This window comes from Diospyros lotus, chromosome 2 (genome assembly GCF_014633365.1).
Source record: "Diospyros lotus cultivar Yz01 chromosome 2, ASM1463336v1, whole genome shotgun sequence".
NCBI lineage: Eukaryota > Viridiplantae > Streptophyta > Magnoliopsida > Ericales > Ebenaceae > Diospyros > Diospyros lotus.
This window is the reverse complement of record NC_068339.1, coordinates 44,415,468-44,434,118: the sequence shown is the minus strand read 5'-3', so window position 1 is coordinate 44,434,118 and position 18,651 is coordinate 44,415,468. Positions and strand designations below refer to the sequence as shown.

The following is an 18,651-nucleotide window of genomic DNA, read 5'->3' as shown; positions in this document are numbered from 1 at the left end:
AATGTATTGGTGGATGAGAGAATGATGGATGGAGGAACACTTTATAATCTAGAGGTTTAAGTTAGTAGATTGAAAAATGAATTATAGAGAATGCAAACTGGTAAATCTGGAAGATCAAATTATCCCCAAAAAAGATCATTTCAAATATCTTAGATCAATCATCCAAAAAAGACAGGAAATTAATGAGCATGTTACCTATAAAATTAAAGGAAGATGGTTAAAATGGAAAAAAGCATTTGGCATTTTATGTGATAGTAAGATATCATTAAAGCTTAAAGAAAAATTTTATAAGACAACTATAAAACCAGCTTTGTTATATGGCACATAATGTTTAAGTGACAAAGCGCCAAGATGGACAAAATATAAGCATAACAAAAATAAGGATGTTAAGAAGGATTTATAGTCATACAAGAAAAAATAAAATTAGAAATGAGATTATTCATTAGAAAGTTATAGTAAAACTTGATTGAGATTATTTGTTCATGTGGAAAGAAGATCAATGGCACCTCATGTGAGAAGAGTGGATGGAATAGAACAAGTATCTAGCAAAAGAGGTAAGAGAAGTGATGTTTTACTCTTGTGTTTATCTTGTGTTTGGTTTTGATGATGAAAAATAAAATTGATAATATGATTTGCAAACAAAAATCAATTTCAATTACCTTTGTGAAAATGAAAACAAAATGATCTAAAAGAATCTCCTAAATGATTTCTCCAAATTGGTTTTGTATAATTGGATAGTGGATGTTTTTACCTTTAATATAATTTTTCTAAATCTGAAAAATTAGTGCATTATAAGAGAGATATAAGAAAATATTTTCATTTTGAAAAACTATCTCACGGTATTTTGATAGCTAATAATCATTGTTGTTAAAACGATTTTTAATGATTTTTTCAATAAATAGAATGTATGTATTTTGAGAATGGTAAATTTGTTAAATTCCGAGTTTGTACTAAAACCAAAATTTTATTTTCTTATGGTTATGGATTTTGATTTTTTAGATATTTTTATTGAATTCAAATAGGGGGTACTTTCTTATTTACATTTATGCATTAAAGTAAATGTCCTCATTTTCTTTAATTTATATAAACTAAAGAAATGTAAATATGTTGTAATATATTGTATCTTCAAAGTCTTCATATGTCGACTGAGTGCCTTTGAACTGTCGACTATATGCATTGCATCTGTCAACTAATTTCTCCTTTATGTCAACTAAGCTATGGTTCTATACCAACATTTATCGACTATGTCTTCTCATCTGTCGACTATCTCTTTCATTTTGTAATATAGAAATCAATTCTGTCGACTATCTCCTTAGTGTTGTCGACTAACATAATAGATAAATTGAATCTGTCGACTATGTCTTGTTTTGTTACTTGATTCTATCGACTATCTATTTTATTCTGTCGACTAACTCTTTTCGCAGAAAGCTATAATGGCTAGTTTTTCAAATTCCAACGGTCACAAACGGCTATATTTCTCTTAATGCTCTTGGGATGCTTATAAATACAAGTCATGGATGATCTCGAGAGGGCTAATGGATGGAAATGAGTTGATCTAAATATTGAAAGAAGTGAAGTAAGCTTACAAATTATATTTATTCTTTTCCATTGTATTTGTGCTTTAATTTTTATCTCTCCAAGGCTTTGCTCTATCTTTGTAAATTTATTTTCAAGCCTTGTATTTTATTTTTGAGAGATCATTGTAACTAAAAGTATTCTACTCTTAGATTTTCTCTCTTGTTCACTATTATATTTTCATTTCCAAGCTTGTGAAGTTTGAGGGCCTACTCATTATTGGTAGAAGGTTTGTATTTCCTAGTCTTAGACTAGAGGGCCTACTTGGGTTCAAATAGGAGGTTATAGTAGATTAGTTTGCAAAATCCTTAGTGAGGAACTAAGGTAATGGATTAGGTTTGGATTAAGCTGAACCCATAGTTATTAAAGGCGCGCCTAGGCGCAAGGCGCCAGTTTGGCGCCTCGCCTGGGCTGAGGCGAGGCGGTTTCAACAAGGCCCTCGCCTTGCAAGGTGAGGCGCGAGGCGCGCCTCATGAAACCCATGCCTGCATCCTCTCTTCCTCTCCTTTCCAGCCTCCCCTCTTCTTAGCTCCAGCATGTATACATCACAACTTATTTACTAAAGAATGAAACCCATGCCTGCATCCTCTCTTCCTCTCATTTCCAGCCTCCTCTCTTCTTAGCTCCAGCATGTATACATCACAACTTATTTACATTTCTTTAGTTTAAGTAAATGTCCATTTACTTTAATACATAAATGTAAATAAGAAAGTACCCCCCATTTGGATTCAATAAAAATATCTAAAAAATCAAAATCCATAACAATAAGAAAATAGAATTTTGATTTTAGTACAAACTTAGATTTTAGCGATTTTACCACCCCCAAAATACATACCTATTATTTCTTGAAAAAATCATTAAAAATCATTTTAACAACAATGAATATTAGCTATCAAAATACCGGGAGATAGTTTTTCAAAATGAAAACATTTTCTTATATATCTCCTTATAATGCACTAATCTTCCAGACTTAGAAAAAATGCGCTAATCTTCCAGATCTAGAAAAATAACATTTTTCAAAATGAAAATATTTTCTTGATTGTGGACTTGTAGTGTTTATTGATTGTGCAGAATACTAAAGCTATTCCAAAATGTCTTCCATCAAAAAAACAAGAGATTGGAGAGTACATGCAAAAGAAGAAAAATAACAAGGATGAGCAAAATATGGCACCGTAAGATAATGATTTTCAATTTGGTGAAGGGTATGATGATGATGATGATTAAAACTTCTTTATTGATTGTGGACTTGTAGTGTTTATATGTTTGTTTAGAACTTTGCACGATGATTGGTACTTGTTTGAGTTTGAGACTTTAAGTTTGCACTTTGATGATATTTCTAGTTTTGAAATTGCATGATGAATGAATCAACTTTGATGTTGTTAGTTTGGAATTTGAAGATAATGAAACATTAATGATATGCATGTGTTATTATTGATAATTTGATATTTTTTTATGATTTTACAAGATTTTGAGTTTTTTTTCTAAAAGGTGTGCCTCGCTTCGCAAAGGCACGCCTCGCCTCGTGCGCCTCGCGCCTCAAGCTCCAGGACCTTTTGCGCCTCGCGCCTTTCAGAACTATGGTCAAACCACTATAAATCCTTTGTGCTCTTCTCTTATTTGTGTTATTTGGTTTGTATATCATTTGCCAGTATTTCATTATCCTCACTTGCATTAAATTTTTATTTTCCATCCAAAGGATTTTAAGTTTCAAACAAATTTTTTATTTACCCAATTCACCCCCCTCCCCCCCCCCTCTTAGGTGTGTGCCATAAGATTTCAAACCTATCAAGGACCAAGAAAAACTTTTCGTAGACACTTAGGTACGATACAAATTCGAAGACCCTTAGGCCATCCACAGAAGTCACTAACGAGCTAGAATTCATGTCAATCCCACATAGTTGGATAAAGGCTTAGATATGTTTTTGCTGTTGTTTTAAGGAAAGAACTATGATTATTAATTGAAAAATACTGGAACATATAGAAAACATGTTAAAAAAGATGTGTAGTTACCATTTCCATATTTCTTGCCTTCTTCAGTCTCAATGATTTCAAGGACCAACTTAATAAGAGTCATAAGCAACTCTGGTTCCTTATTTGACAACTTTGCAATGATAGGCTTCCAGTCATCAAATGCACTCTGCATCTGATCTGTACCCTCACTGACTTGACAAGTTTTGGGGACCTCGGCAAAATCTGCAGCATGTGATTCCTTCAGCAGAAGGTCTATTAACACAGAAACTACATCTGAGGAGAAGGAAGAATATAAGTGAACAAGATTTTTCAATGCCTTTGTAACCTGTCTCCTAGGACCTGAAACAGACAAAAGGTGAGCAAAACAATCAGAAAAAAAAAAAAAAAAAGTAACCGAAAAACAAACAAAAGGAAGTATAAGAGAATAATAGAAAAATTGCACAATGACATGATAATACATACTTTGTATTTTCTTTTATTTTCTTTTTTTAGCTTTTTCCCTTTTCATCAATACCAACCTAACAAACATACATGTCTAAGCATGGTTGTGCTTTGTTCTAACAAAGAAGCTGCATGAAATCATGGGCCATTCAAAACACTGATATGAAATGCTCCACTGCCTTCAAATTAAACACTTACTTGTTTTTCTCACTCAAAGTATCAGATATCAAGCGGGGAAAGTCATAGCTAAAAAAATACGCTGCAGTGTTAGCCTGAGTAGAAAGACTGGTTATCCATATAGCATGACGACTGGGGGCCCCTGACACTGCTATTGGTCCAATAGGTACAAAAATAATATACCAATTCAATTTTCTTAAAAGGGTTAACTAATTCATCAAATACATTCTCCTGAATTTATCTAGTTTTAATAGTTTTGAACCTATACATTCTCCTCCATTTGCTTCACAAGTGTGTTTGTTGGCTTTCTGTTTACATGTCCAAACTATCATAATTACATCTAATGTATATTATCTTCAATAAATGCTACTCTTAACTTGCTTATGGATAATCCCATCTACTCTTGTCTTTACTTGAATGACTACACATCCACCATAATATTCTCATCTCAGTTATGCTTATATTTTTTACATTTGGCACTTAACTACCCAACATTTCAACCATACAACAAATTTTTGATCTTATAACCATTCAAGATAAAACTTTCTTTATTACTTTTAAAGGAATTTTACCATTGCATGATGTTGGACACACTTCTTGGCTTAAACATGCCTTAATTCTATGAGCAACATTATCTATAATCTCTACTTTTTGAACAATTGATCTGATATATTTAAATTGCTCTTTTAAAGGAATAACTTGAACTTCAAATTTCACCATGATATCATTAACAATTTTAATTTCACTAAACTTGCATTCCATATAAACCCTAAAATCTAGTAGTAATGGAACACAAATAAATATCAGTAGGCATTTACAGCATTAAGTAAATTGTGCTAGGGATGGCATAGACACAAATAATTGCACATATTGTGCTTTGTATGCTTAGATCCTTAATTCATTTTATCCTTTTCAGCAATAAAGACCGTTCTTTCAAATGTTTGAAGCTCCAATTACCGCAATAGAAATTTGTACCTAGTAAGCAGGTTGTCTTTGAAAATAACATTAACTTGTACAATTTGATATTCCTATATGGCTTTGTATTGTTGTTATGCAATTCAGTCGTCCTCATTAGAGTATATATTTAATATCAATCTTGAAGCTCCAATTACCAGAACAGCAATATGTATTTTTGTAGAAGAGCAGGTACTGACATGTGAGACAAAGATCAATAGACACACTGGTAAAGCTAAAGCATGTGGATAAAATATAAGTTCGGAGAGAGGAAGACAAGAAAACTTGGTGAGGAATACTTTAACATAATAGAGGGCATAATGGCGTTATAGAAGATAAAGCTATATGGATGGAGATGGTTGGAAAGCCAAAATTCATGCAACTCATCTCACCTTGAAGGATTAAAGCTTGCGATTGTTATTTTGTATATTCACTTCCACAAGCACCACAACTCAGTATGTCTATGTGGCTGTGTACTGTTATGCCATTTAGCCATCTGTGTTAGAATTTATATTTAGCATCAAACAGCCAGTTTAAGGTCCCACATTGTTTTTGAAAATTACATTCATTTCCACAAATGTGGCTGTGTTCTGGAATTACGGAATTCAAATTGATCATTAATTCATATTCATATATCCAAATAGACAATGCCTAAGCAACCTGGATTGTAAATCACCCATTTCCCACCCCTCTATATGAACCTTCTAAAACCAACATAGGACCACAGATAAGTGTACCAAAACAATACCAAAAATGAAGAATAATGCCAAAGTTCCATGGTCAGCATGGATTCAGTTCAAGTAAGGAACTATTTAAGAGGAATGGGAGAAAAAAATAAAAATGTCTTGGCATAAGACAAGATTATAGAAAACTGAAAAACACAACCAGATATGTATCTATGAAAGATAGAAAATAACAGTAATTACTGACCTCCAGACTTTGAAGACAGTGTTTTGCCGGTCATAAGAGAGAGAAACTTGTTACGCCCCCAAAGAATTTCATGATGTTTCAAACCTACAATCAAGGTGGATGTCTATATAATCACAGATCATGAAGCAGTAATAAGTTTTGAATTCTTTGATGCAATAGATAAAGCAATCTAACTCCTCTTTTCGACTCCACTCATCTCAACAGTCCCATCTCTCAGATTGGCTAACCACGGACCCATCCAAAACAAGATATGTAAATTGTTCTAAAGGAGTAAAAACAAGTACAGAAGGAAGACAAAAACAGGGTATGTTTAATATCAGGCTTGTGACTTAAACATGTAACAGATAATTAAGTGTAATGAAAACTACAAGCAGAATGTAACCAAAACAGGTTTCTTTTCTTACTTTGTTATTTGTAGCAAAGAATTTCTTTTCTTTCAGACAGATGCCCAGTTATGCATACACATAATTTTTCCATGAATGACGTTACCAGTAGTCATGTGTACAAAAACGACCCTCCCTTAAACCTCCCAAAGCAGGGAGTCTAGTGCACCAGGGATACCCTCTTGAGGTTCCCTGTAGTGCACTTCAACTTCTTCACCTGGTAGGAATAAGATGGCTTACCTCCAGCTAAATGAATGCATGTATTTAGTTTTATTTATTCTATTCACTTCTCATTTCTCATACTCTAGCATACAACTGTAGTTCGTCCCTTTTTATACAAATATCAAGGACAGAAATTATTATCCGAGACTTATAGAAGTTAATGTACATAGTAAATCCAAATTTTGCTTTCTATGCAACTGGAACATGATGAATCCACAAGGTGGATTGCACACAATTTGTCCACCAACAGTTTAGCAGTCAGGTTTAAGTAGTTCAGCATAATACTGAAAATTTTTAACCTCTTGTATTTAATCACATAGTATTAACTATTATATCAGCTGATCTTATTATATACAATTCAAATAAAAAAGAAAAGCTTGGATATTTTCTCCTTTGTGATTTAAAAATTCTTATTTCAGGAATGAATAGTGTAGCCTACATATTTATGTGCATGCCGAAAAGAATGGTACATTACTGCAGTTAAACATCTATTCAAACATTTAATATTCTATTATTTAGCTAGTAACAGAAAACAGACTAAACTAGTGCACATTTTTAAATACCTTCAATAGGATGCAATAACAGATAGGCACAATGGTAAGGTTGCTCCATTGTGACCTAGATGTCAGAGGTTCAAGTCAGGAAACTCTTTAAGCAAGGGCAAGGCTGTGTACAATTGACTTTTCCCCCAGAGCCCACAACGCAGGAGCCTCATGCATTAGGTTTGCCTTTCTTTAATACAACAGTAGATCAAAGGCGTGATAACAGATAGCTCATTCTCTAATTACCTCACATTTTGCAATAAATGGCCTGGACTTCATATGCAAGAAGTGACTTTATATGCAATTCTTTATCCAAACAAGTATACTTGCTGGCAGTATGCAAATACACAACATACTAGGAGAATAATTGCACTAATGGAGAGACATAATAATGCCTTTAAGTTCATAGGAAAACAAGATATTACCCCATAATAATGTGAAGGGTACAAAGAAGAAGAAAGATGGAATGTCCATGGAACCAAGGAAATGATAAAACGATGATAAATAAAAAACAAAAAACAAACACACACATTTTTCTTTAGCTAGTGAAGAAGATGACCCAGTATCCTGCTTTACTTTCAAATAGAAGGCCAATTGACAAAATGCAGCCTTGATTTCTTTTCTGAGACTAGCAGTTGCGTGACTCTGAAATCTAATTGCTTTCTGCTGAGGCTCCCAGTAGTAAGACTTTAGCCAGTCAAGTGCCTGAAACCATCCATTGGTTTAGAATACTAAGTGATTTAACAAAACATAAAAGATATTGTTATCAAGATAGATGGAAAGTACATAAGGAAAGCATTTTTGGTCATATAATCTCAGAATGAACATGTATTTTAAACATTTCAATTGGATATTGCAGGGAGCCCATGAAAACCCTTTGAACCTAAGGGGATTCCAAAACCTAAGCATAGCCTAACATCCATGGAGACTTAGCACCTCCCTCTATCACATAGCCTTCAGTTGTACCAAGGAGGCTTGACCCTCAGGTTCCGGCCAGATTTGGCCAAAATCTTCGCTGTTGGACCTGTCTTGAGTCTCACGTGAACCTCACTCACCCACGTAAATTCAAACCCCTAGAACCAACCCAATTTGGAGAACAGTAACCACACCTAATCCGGGTCTGGGATTCCATGACCCAAATTAATGAAAACTTTTAACCCAACCCACATTAGTGCAGGCTGACACAAACCAGAGAAAACTTGACCAAGAAGCATGTAGCAGACCCGAAAGTTGATTAAAACTAACCCAGATTAATGAATACCCAACCCAAAATGAATCACACCTAACCTACGTCCTTAATAAATGCCCAAATCCACCCACATTGAGTCAAATCCAACCCTAAACACCAATAAAACATGAAAACTAGCTTACTTTTGGGGAGAAAAAATGACACACACACGAGTTCCCCCCCCCCCCCCCCCCCCCACCCTCAGAACAACCCATGGGTTCTGACTAAAAATAGTTTTTACATATTTTATCTTTGATCTAATTTGACTTTTTACTTAATTAACCTATGACTTAAAATTGACTTCAACCTATTTCACCCAAATTGTTGACTAGGAGCCGATATTAGGATAGGATGCCTTTTTTAGGTTAATAAAAGTACCCATAGTTGTTAGTATCATACAATACACCACGCATATTGTACAGTATGATACTATACACATAATCAACGATACTGTTGGAAAGATCGGGAAGATGAAACCTTGATGGCCGAAAATTAAGAGGTAGGGTTGTTAGGGTATTTCAAAGTTAAAGGAGATAAGAGATAAAGGATAAGGCTTGGTTTGTGATCAGGTTGTTGGGGATAAAGTTTCAAATTAAAAGAGAAAAGAGATGAGAAGATAAAGCACCAAGAAAGAAGGAGATTACACAGAACTTAATAATCCTATCAGAAAAATCAAGTTTAAAGTTTTTTTATTTCATTTATCATGTATTCCTGTACTTTAGGAAGATATTAGATGTACTCATGTATAAATACCCTACTTGAGATCAAGGAATAGTAGAAAAACAGTCCTTATTCAAGTTTCCTCCCTACTCTTTCTAACCTCTCGGGTACAACATTTAAACGGGTACCCGAATACATCTTTTCAAACCCAGGTTGTTTTTTATCAGATATGAATCAAAGTGTATCAAATTTTGCTTTGTATCACAACATGTATTGCATGTATCGTACAATATGATACGATTTGCGTTTATCACACGATTCGGGCAATAACAAAAAAATGAGGTTAAAATAGAATTTTTGCAGCTTGGTCAATATGAGCAGTCCTCAAAAATGCTGCTGAATTTAAAAATCAAATCAGTTAAATATTCAAACAGTCATGCAAGCCTGCAAATACATTTTTATGGGAATCCGAACAGTCATAACAGATTCCAGAGCAAATTATTGCTGGCTTCTGAGTTCAAAAATATACATCAATAACCAGGTTAAAAAAAAAAAAAGCTTATGATAAGCATATTGACTGGGTCCTAGGGTTGAGCTAGGGTTTAGAGAGGAATTACAAAGGAAGACGACAGTTTGGAGGGAGAAAACAGAACAGAACGTGAGAGAGAGCAGAGGAAATGGAGGGAAAACAGAGGAGATCGGAAGGGGGAAAATGTAGAGAGAAAATACTGAATTCAAAATATTATTCCACAATGACGATTCTCTAATTACTATAGCCTATTTATAGGCTGTCTATGCTCAGCTATTAGGACAACTGAAAGGTACAACAGGTAAAGCAGCAAGTACAACCATGACTAATACAACATGTAACATACTATGACTAAGCTACCCTTGGGGTCGTGACACATATGAACAGCCTCTCGAAGATTATTGCTCTCCAAGAAAGCTTACTTCTGGTCTCTGCCAAATGGTATCTGCCCAGCAGATGAACAGTCTCAACTGTCTCCACTCTTTCCTATTCGTAAGACACTGTTACTGGTAGCTTTTGTTAGTGCCATACATGATATCAATATTGTTAACCTTGGGTTAAAATATATTTTTTGAGTATTTTCTTCATGTTATAGGTACAAAAACTTATGAAATTGTTGTTGTATCATATGATACGATACAATTCAAGAACAGAAAGTAGGCCATCTGATTCGCAATATATATCTCGATTTGACAACTATGGAAGTACTAAAATTAGGACATGAGTGAGATGATTTTAAGTTAAGTAATACGACGTGGATTTGATAGGATATTGGCACAACTATTTTGTGCTTTTACAAGCATCAAATGCACCCACAATGGGCCCAACTAAGTGCACATACTACAACAGGACATTGACTTGATTATTCATACTTCAATGGGGTTTTTATTAGTTAAATCTTTTAGCATGAATAACTTTCATTAAAATGTGCATATGTATGTTATCTTTAAATGATTTAGCATGAACCTATTTTCATACCCATATATTTTCTTAACTAGTAGGGAGGCAATTTATAGATAAGATTTGATGATTAGAACACGGGACATATTGAAACATGGTTCATGATATAACATGGTTGTGTCATGTACCTAGGGTTTACCTAGGGTTTGAATTGGCAGCTGGAAAGATCGATAGAGCTAAGTCCAAGAACAGAGGGAATTTAGGGGAAGATTGGACAGAATTGGGGAAGGATTTAGAGAGAAATGAGGGAGAGTAGCAGAGAGAAACGAGAGGGAGATTGGAGAGAAATCTAGAGAGAGAAATGAGAATTTCATTCAATCAATTCAAGCATAATTCATCCATCCTCGGCTGCAGCTTATATATAGCCTAACAACCTCCCACTTGCACCCATGTAACATACAGCCCAACTGCCTATTAGCTAAAGACAAAGCCCTATAACAGAAAATACAAAAGGAAATGTAAACTCTTACTATTATATTTACTAATCTATCCTTGGAAAATCCTTAGGGTCATGACAGGTTGTTACACTTGACATAACATGATTAACAGATTTAGAATTTTGATTTGATGTATAGCATTGGTATATCAATGACTTATTTCAGAAGCATGTTACATGATTATGAGATTTGGACATGATATGACATGATTTAATGCATTCAAGAATATTTTGTCGCTATGTAATTCATACATATACACATGTAGCATGGGAGAAGACTCGTTAGGACACTGTAGCTAACAATAGGGTATATTAACGACCAATGCACTATGCCCACCCTAGTTAGAAAGGGAGTTGCTAACCTCATGTATCAACCAACACACGGGACATGATACAATGTGAATCAATTGAAAGAGACAAGCATTCAAACTCATGCCTGCAAGATAGTGCGAGTCAATTGAAATTTAAAAGACATTGACACAACAACATATCAAGCCTTAATCCTACTACATGTGGTCGACATATGTATGCTACCTCACTAATCATTTCTATCTATAGTCTTATCTTCTATAAGGCCCTTATAACTCATATCAAACCTAACCTAAGAGTCTCACACTAAGTTTTTCTTGGCATTCCCCTCTATTACTCTTAGTCCCACATGATTAAAACATTTTAATAATGTCTCATTGTCACGACCCTTGGGGTATTATAGGGGCAAAACTGTAATTAGTTACCATTGTTGGTTAGGAAATGCTATTAGTTCTGTTGTAGTGCACATGTGTGATGTTCCTAGACTCTACTTTCTGTTGAACAACCTATAAATAGGCCCTAGTATGTAGAGAAATGTATGTTTGAATGATATAGTGAATTCATATTTCCCTCCTTACTTTCTCTCTCTCATTCTCCCTTGTTTTCCCTCCTTTTTCTTGATTTCTGCTCTGTCTCTCCCTCCAATTCTTTTCTGCTTCTCTCCTAAATTCTTCCCATTTCCTTCCTAGACCCTAGCTAAACCCAAGGGTCGTGACACTCATGCGTCTTATTTTCATGAGTTACCACTCTAACCTTCTATCTTTTCTTATGTGGCAATACATTCATCGTAACATCCTCATGTCCATTACATCCATATTTTGGACATGTTGATAGTTTCTACCCAACATTTGGTGCCATATAACAAAGCTAGTTTTATGACCATATTATAAAATTTTCCTTTTATAAAGACACTAACACCTAGACATAATTATATGTTCTACTAGATCTACTCCAGCATCTTTCTTATTGATTCCCTTTTATGTGTTAGCAAGATAACTCAAGACATGAACTGGAAATGGAGGGCAACTGAAAATGATTGCCCAGTTAACAAAGGAAGATAACTATCAGATCCTTAGATCTGACAAAGTCAATTCTCTACTAATTGAGAGAATTAGTGCAAAACTTAGGGAGAAATGTGAAGAAGATTCGGAGAAAGAGAGGAAAACAGAAGTATGCGAGAGAAAAAGCAAGAGCAAGAGAGAGAAATTGAGAGAGAGAAAAAGAGAATTTCTAGAAAAAAGCTTCGATCATCTTTCATTCAGCTAGATTAGATTTTTATACTAACTCAGGCAGTTTAGTTTAGTGCCAATAAGGCTGCCAATATAAAGTACAACTTTGAACAGCTTGTTACAGTACAACTGCTGTAACTACCATACCAAAAATACCAAGAAACCCTTATACAAACATTAGGTTCCTGACAATACCATAGGCTGGTTGGAGCCTTATCTACCTTTCACTCACTAGCCCAGATATTGCTTATGTCGTGAGCATCGTGAGCAAATTTATGCACTCACCCACTCAACATCTCAATTCAAAATATCACAACCTGAGATACTTAACGGGGACACCAAGAAAGAGGTTAATGCTTTGGAAAAATGAAGCCAGAGGAGCTGAACGTTTTGCTAACCCAAATTGGGTAGGTTCTATTATGGATAGCAGATCAACTTTTGGTTACTACACCAAATTGTGGGGCAATCTAGTCACTTGGAGGAGTAAGAAGTAATCAGTAGTGGCACGCAATAGTATAGAGGCAAAATTCAGGGCTATTACCCAAGGAATTTGTAAGTTAATTTGGTTGGAAAGGCTGGTAGAAGATTTATAGGTGCCCCTAACCCTTCCAATAATAATGTATAGTGATAACAAGTCAGCTATTAGTATTGTCAATAAACCAATCCAGTCTGGACGAAACATGTAAGAATTGATAGAAGTTTTATAAAAAGGGAGATTGAAGATGGAGGAATAAAGCTTACTTATCTTCCCACAGCTAGTCAAGTGGCAAATGTATTCACCAAGGCCATGACAAGACTGAGATTCAAATCACGTATTGGCAAACTGGGATTGAAAGACATCTTGTAATATCCCGAGAGCCCAGAGAAGTTAGTATATATCGAGGATAGTGTAAGGAAGGAAACAACACCAGTTGGATACCTTTGGGGCTGAATGTTGGCAAAGAACTCCCAAATTAAGCGTGCTTGACCTGGGGTACTCCAGGGATGGGTGACCCCCCTGGGAAGTTCGTGTAGGCCATCAGGGTAAGTTGTTCCGGTCCTTCCTATCGCACGATACGGGATGTTACAAATGGTATCAGAGCCAACCCCCGAGCCTCTGAGCGCGATGGTGGGGCAAACCTCAGCGATGATGCTGAGTCCCCGAGGGGGGGTGCGTGTAGGCACCTTATGCGAATCCCACATCGGCCATGCATCGGGGGGAGATCTGGGACCGGTTGTAAGGTCGCATGACGAGGACGTCATGTGCTCAAAGGGGAGAGAATGTAATACCCCGAGAGCCCAGAGAAGTTAGTACATATCGAGGATAGTGTAAGAAATGAAACAACACCAGCTGGATACCTTTTGGGCTGAATGTTGGCAAAGAACTCCCAAGTTAAGCGTGCTTGACCTGGGGTAATCCAGGGATGGGTGACCCCCCTAGGAAGCTCGTGTAGGCCCATCAAGGTAAGTTGTTCCGGTTCTTCCTATCGTTTGAACGGGATGTTACAAATAAACTGTAACGACCCGTTAGTGGGTCTAGGTGTTATGGGTATTTTAGTTTGCACATTAGAGTTGTTGCCTTTATTAATTAATTGTTAAAAATATTATATGAGTTGGTAATGGGGGTAAATTAATGAAAATAATATTTGGTGTGAAAAAGTCTCAAAGTTGTGGGCTAAATGGGTTTGGGCCTTATTTGAATTAGACCATTGATAAATAATTAAATCTTAAGTGTAAATGAATTGAGTTGAACCCAAATCTCAAGAAAAGTCCATTGGGCCTTAGTTGGATTAGGATATATATATATATTTTAACTTGGGCTTGGGCTATATATATATTTTGACTTGGGCTTGGGCTATGGGCATAGAGAATGGTATCTTAAATAAAAAAAAAAAAATTAAGAGAATGGTAAAATGACCAAAATGGGTAAGAGATATGTGAATTGTGTGTGTTAGTATGAGAGGCAAATTAGAGAAAATTAAAAGGGAGATGGATTGAAAGGAGTTGGGAGACAAGTCTCCCACATTTTTCCCTCCTTTTCTTCTTCTTACTTTCTTGTTCCCTTCTTCTTCTCCCTCTCCCGATTGTCTCTTCTTCCTCCATTGTTCTTCTTCATTAGAGCTTCAAGTGGAGAATTTCCAATTTGAAGGGTGTCTTCATCTCTTTGGATTTTGCAACCATCTAAGGCAAGTTCCATTCCTTCTTGTTTCATACGCAAGATCTTCTTCTTCTTCTTCTTCTCCTTATGATTGTGTAAGTTCTTTTTCTCTTATTTATCTTTTAATGCAAGTTCTTCAACCTTGTTTCCATCTTAGAAGGCTTGTTTCCTTCATTTTTAAGTTGTTGCTCTTAAATTCTTATTCTCGGATTCACTGACCATGTTATGTTCTTTGGTCTATAACTCCTTGTGTTTATATCCAAATTGAGATCCGTTTGTTGGGTTGTAAACTATACATCTTAAGCTTCATTTTAGACACAAGAATCGAATTTTTTGACTAAGATTTGATCATGTTATAGCCTTGTAAATCCCTGCAAAGATTTGGAAATTGTACTGCTTTCGAGTAAACTGACCTTGTTGTACTCTTTACGGTATAACTCTCTGTGGTTATATCCGATTCAAGATCCGTTTGTTTCTGTGTAAACTAGACTTGATAATATTCAATTGGTAAAATTTTTAGAATTTTTGTCTGCGTTTTGAGCCTACAGTATCCTTGTAAATTCTTGCCCAGAATCTGGAAATTTTCTGCTCTGTTTTTTTGAATAATCTGTTCTTGCTTCGGTTTTGGGGGTATAATGCTCTGTGGTTATATCCAAATTGTGATCCATTTATTTTTCTATAAAATAGACATCATGGGCTTCGATTCAGTATAAGATTTGAAATTTTTGATTATGATTTGTACCCATAACAACCTTGTTGAATTCTATGTAAATTACTGTTACAAATTCTGCCTTGTTTCGATTTTTGTGGAATATCTCCTTGTGGTTATTTCCGATTTCAAATCCAGTTGATGTTCCAGAAACTAGACTCATTAGGCTTTGATTTGGTATATCGTTTGTGGTATTTGACCAAATATTGAGCCCGGATTGGATTTTTGAAAATATGCTTGAAATCTGAAAATTTCTGAAATATGTTGTTATTCAACTCTTCCTATGTAGTCTAAAATTATGATTTTTGTATAGTTCTTCTATTTTTTTTTTGAATTATTCTTGATAACCCTCATTTTTGGATAAAAGGGTTTTATTTTCCTTACTTCGATAAATCTTGCAATATTGATTCGTTTTCCTGATGAACATTGCTAAAATCTAAATAGGGTTTTTGTGTCACCCTACATTTCTTAAGGAATGACATTATTCATTAGGGTCTAGTGTCATGCAAGATTTGGTGTTTCTTGCATGTATGAATTTTGATTCCTTGCGATTATTATTTGGGGTAAAAATATACAGTAAATATTGGTTGGGCATTTCTATAAGTATGAGTAAATAAATGTATTAAAATTTACCATGTGATCATAAGATAATGCACACTTTAATTTATGTAATTGTACATGTTAAGCGTGATTTGAGATTTTTCTTAATCATTGAGGATTGACATGAAATTGGGATATGCATATGTGATGCATGATTATACTGATTTGCGCACCTATTATTTTACGCGACGGCTAAGTCCGTGGGTGAGAAAGGATATCCTATGAGCGCTTGACGCGGGTGAGGTGGCCATCAACCCAGCAGGCGTGGCTCAAATTGTTATTAATTGTTGATGTATTTTAATGATGCATATATATATTCATGTATGGATATATATATATTGGCCGTGAGAGCCTTGAGAATTATGCGGAAAAAAATTCCTTACTATTGGTGCATATGCATGAGCATGGGAACGAGTACATAATATATGTAATAATCACGGCATGGGAAATTAATGTAAATGGGAAACTTATGAGTCGCGTTATACTAATATCTTCTCATAGAATTGTTTATTCTATCTTGAGTATCCCTGCCTTTGACTCTATATCTCCATACTTTATAAATACACTTGCTGAGCCTTGTGGCTCACCTTGTTTACTCTCATGTCATTCCAGGTACAAGTAGAGCAGTGGTTGAGAGCGAGCCCAGTGGGGCTAAAGCCCAGGATTAGAGGTGTACAGAGACCTTCCAAACTAGATGGTCTATGTTAGCATTTGTGATGAGGGCAAGTGTGAGGAAATTTTATGTTGTAAAATTTGTTAGTGCCCTTGTATTTCATTTTGTTTAGACTATGGTCTAAGATGTTGTAAACCCTTATGTTAGCTTCCGCTGAATTTATCTAAGGATAGTACTATGGTGTTGTATGTTATTGTTCTATATCACACTTGTGATGACCTCCTTTCGGATATCTATGCTAGCGGGACTATCCGGTAGTGGGCCACTACAGTTTTGGTATCAGAGCAACCCGGGCCGTGTGTTGGGACCGTGTACTAGCCTAAAGCTGGGGGTACTGGACCAGTGACCGCGTATTAGCCACAGGCTGGGGGTACTGGACCGGGGACACTGGACGGGGGATTATTGGTAGGTTATAAGAGCAAAAGTTGGGATGAGAGGAGTCTTTGTACACATAGAAATGACAAGTAGAGTTAAGGGTGTGTTTAGTGGTTTAAATGAGGTTAAGCTAAGATAACGTTCAAAAGGTAATTTGATTGTGTTTGAAAATGAGGGGTTAAGTCCTTTATAGCAGTGAAGAGGTGATGAAATGGTTCGCCGAATATTGAGACCATGTATTGTCTCAAGATGTCCATAGAAAGTGAAACCCACGGAATGAGGAATGGCTCTAGCATGGAATAATACTACAGGTGATGCCTATCAGTGATGGGTCTAATGCTAGGGACCACTGAATGCAGGTGGAAGGTGGCCACTAGGTTAGCTCATGTTGAGGGATCGTGACCCTCTATATGGGGTAACCAATCTGTTGTAGAGACGATTAAACGCCGAAAACCTAGAGTGAACTGTAGGTTATGTCTGGACTAAGCCTAATTTCCGTGGGGATTGTAGTGTCATGGTGGTGCCACTAGCATGGCGCGGTGGTTCAGAAGTTTGTGTAGCCTGACTTAAGATGTAAATTTCCAATCTTCGAATGAGATGACAATTAAGATTCGATATCATTTACCTCGATGTGATTAATTATTAAAAATTGCAAGAGGTTGAGATAATTTGTTTGTAATTGATATGCTATCGAGGGTAGGACAAGGAAATGAAATGTTAAAGTACTCAAAACATAATATTCATTCCATATGTTCAAATATAATACAAGAGATCAAGCCGTACAGTCAAAAAAAAAAAAAAAAAGAGGGGGGCAAACCATAAAAACTGATAATGTGCCAATGCTCAAGGACGTCGGCGGTGGCCAAAGATGACTAGACCTAGCTCATCAAGGTCATCCGAGAGTGGCATCTGGCTGCTGCTCGTTTCGCCATTGTGAGGTAGAGTAGCCTCTGGGATGGTGGCAGGACTGGAGCTCCAGTTGGAATTTGGATCAAATGGAGGAACAAGTTGGGGATGCGAAGAATAATATGCGAATAGTGAATCTTGCAAATAAGCTCGATAAGCTTGCAACTCACTAACCTGCTGTTGAAGGGCTAGAATGTGAGATACACAGCCATAGACGGGATCTTGAAGCCGAGCTAAAGCTTCAATGGTAAGTGAAATGGCTGCCTCTGACCGATCCCTTGTCGAAACCTGGTACAGAAGAAATGAAGCATTACCGACCCCAAAAATTCTGTGGATAGCAGAAAAGTCAATAGCTCATTCCTCATGACTGAAGTACGGGGCAAAGAAGCACCGTGGAGGGCATTGGGCATGTAAGACTATGCAGGCACCACACCGAGGTCGGGATCTGGGTATGTTGCGCCTTCGCATGACGGATTTGGACCTGGCTTAGATCTGGACAGATCAGATTTGGGTTAGATCTAATCAGATAAGTCAAATTAGATAGGGGTCAGATCTAATGGGTCAAACCTGAAGCGGATCAAGTCCGGACGGGCCGGGCCGAGTAGGGTCGAGTTAGACCGATCGGGTCGGGTCGGGTCGGGCTGGACCGAGTAGGGTCGAGTCAGACCGATCGGGTCGGGTCGGGTCGGATCTTGCAGCAGTTGC

General features: G+C 36.3%; 1 protein-coding gene across 7 annotated transcripts in view; it reads right to left on the bottom strand.

Moving 5' to 3' along the window:
* The window catches only part of LOC127794345 (pre-rRNA-processing protein las1-like), a 49,549-nt gene that overhangs the window by 9,595 nt on the left and 21,303 nt on the right, over window positions 1-18,651 (bottom strand). For 6 of the 7 annotated variants that reach the window (XM_052325365.1, XM_052325364.1, XM_052325362.1 and 3 more), the window contains 3 exons: window positions 7,726-7,900; window positions 6,049-6,132; window positions 3,586-3,885 (listed from right to left, as the gene is read on the bottom strand). In XM_052325365.1, the coding sequence (XP_052181325.1) occupies window positions 3,586-3,885; window positions 6,049-6,132; window positions 7,726-7,900 (559 nt within the window). The remainder of the gene's footprint in view (window positions 1-3,585; window positions 3,886-6,048; window positions 6,133-7,725; window positions 7,901-18,651) is intronic. The other variant, XM_052325366.1, reaches the window with a different exon arrangement.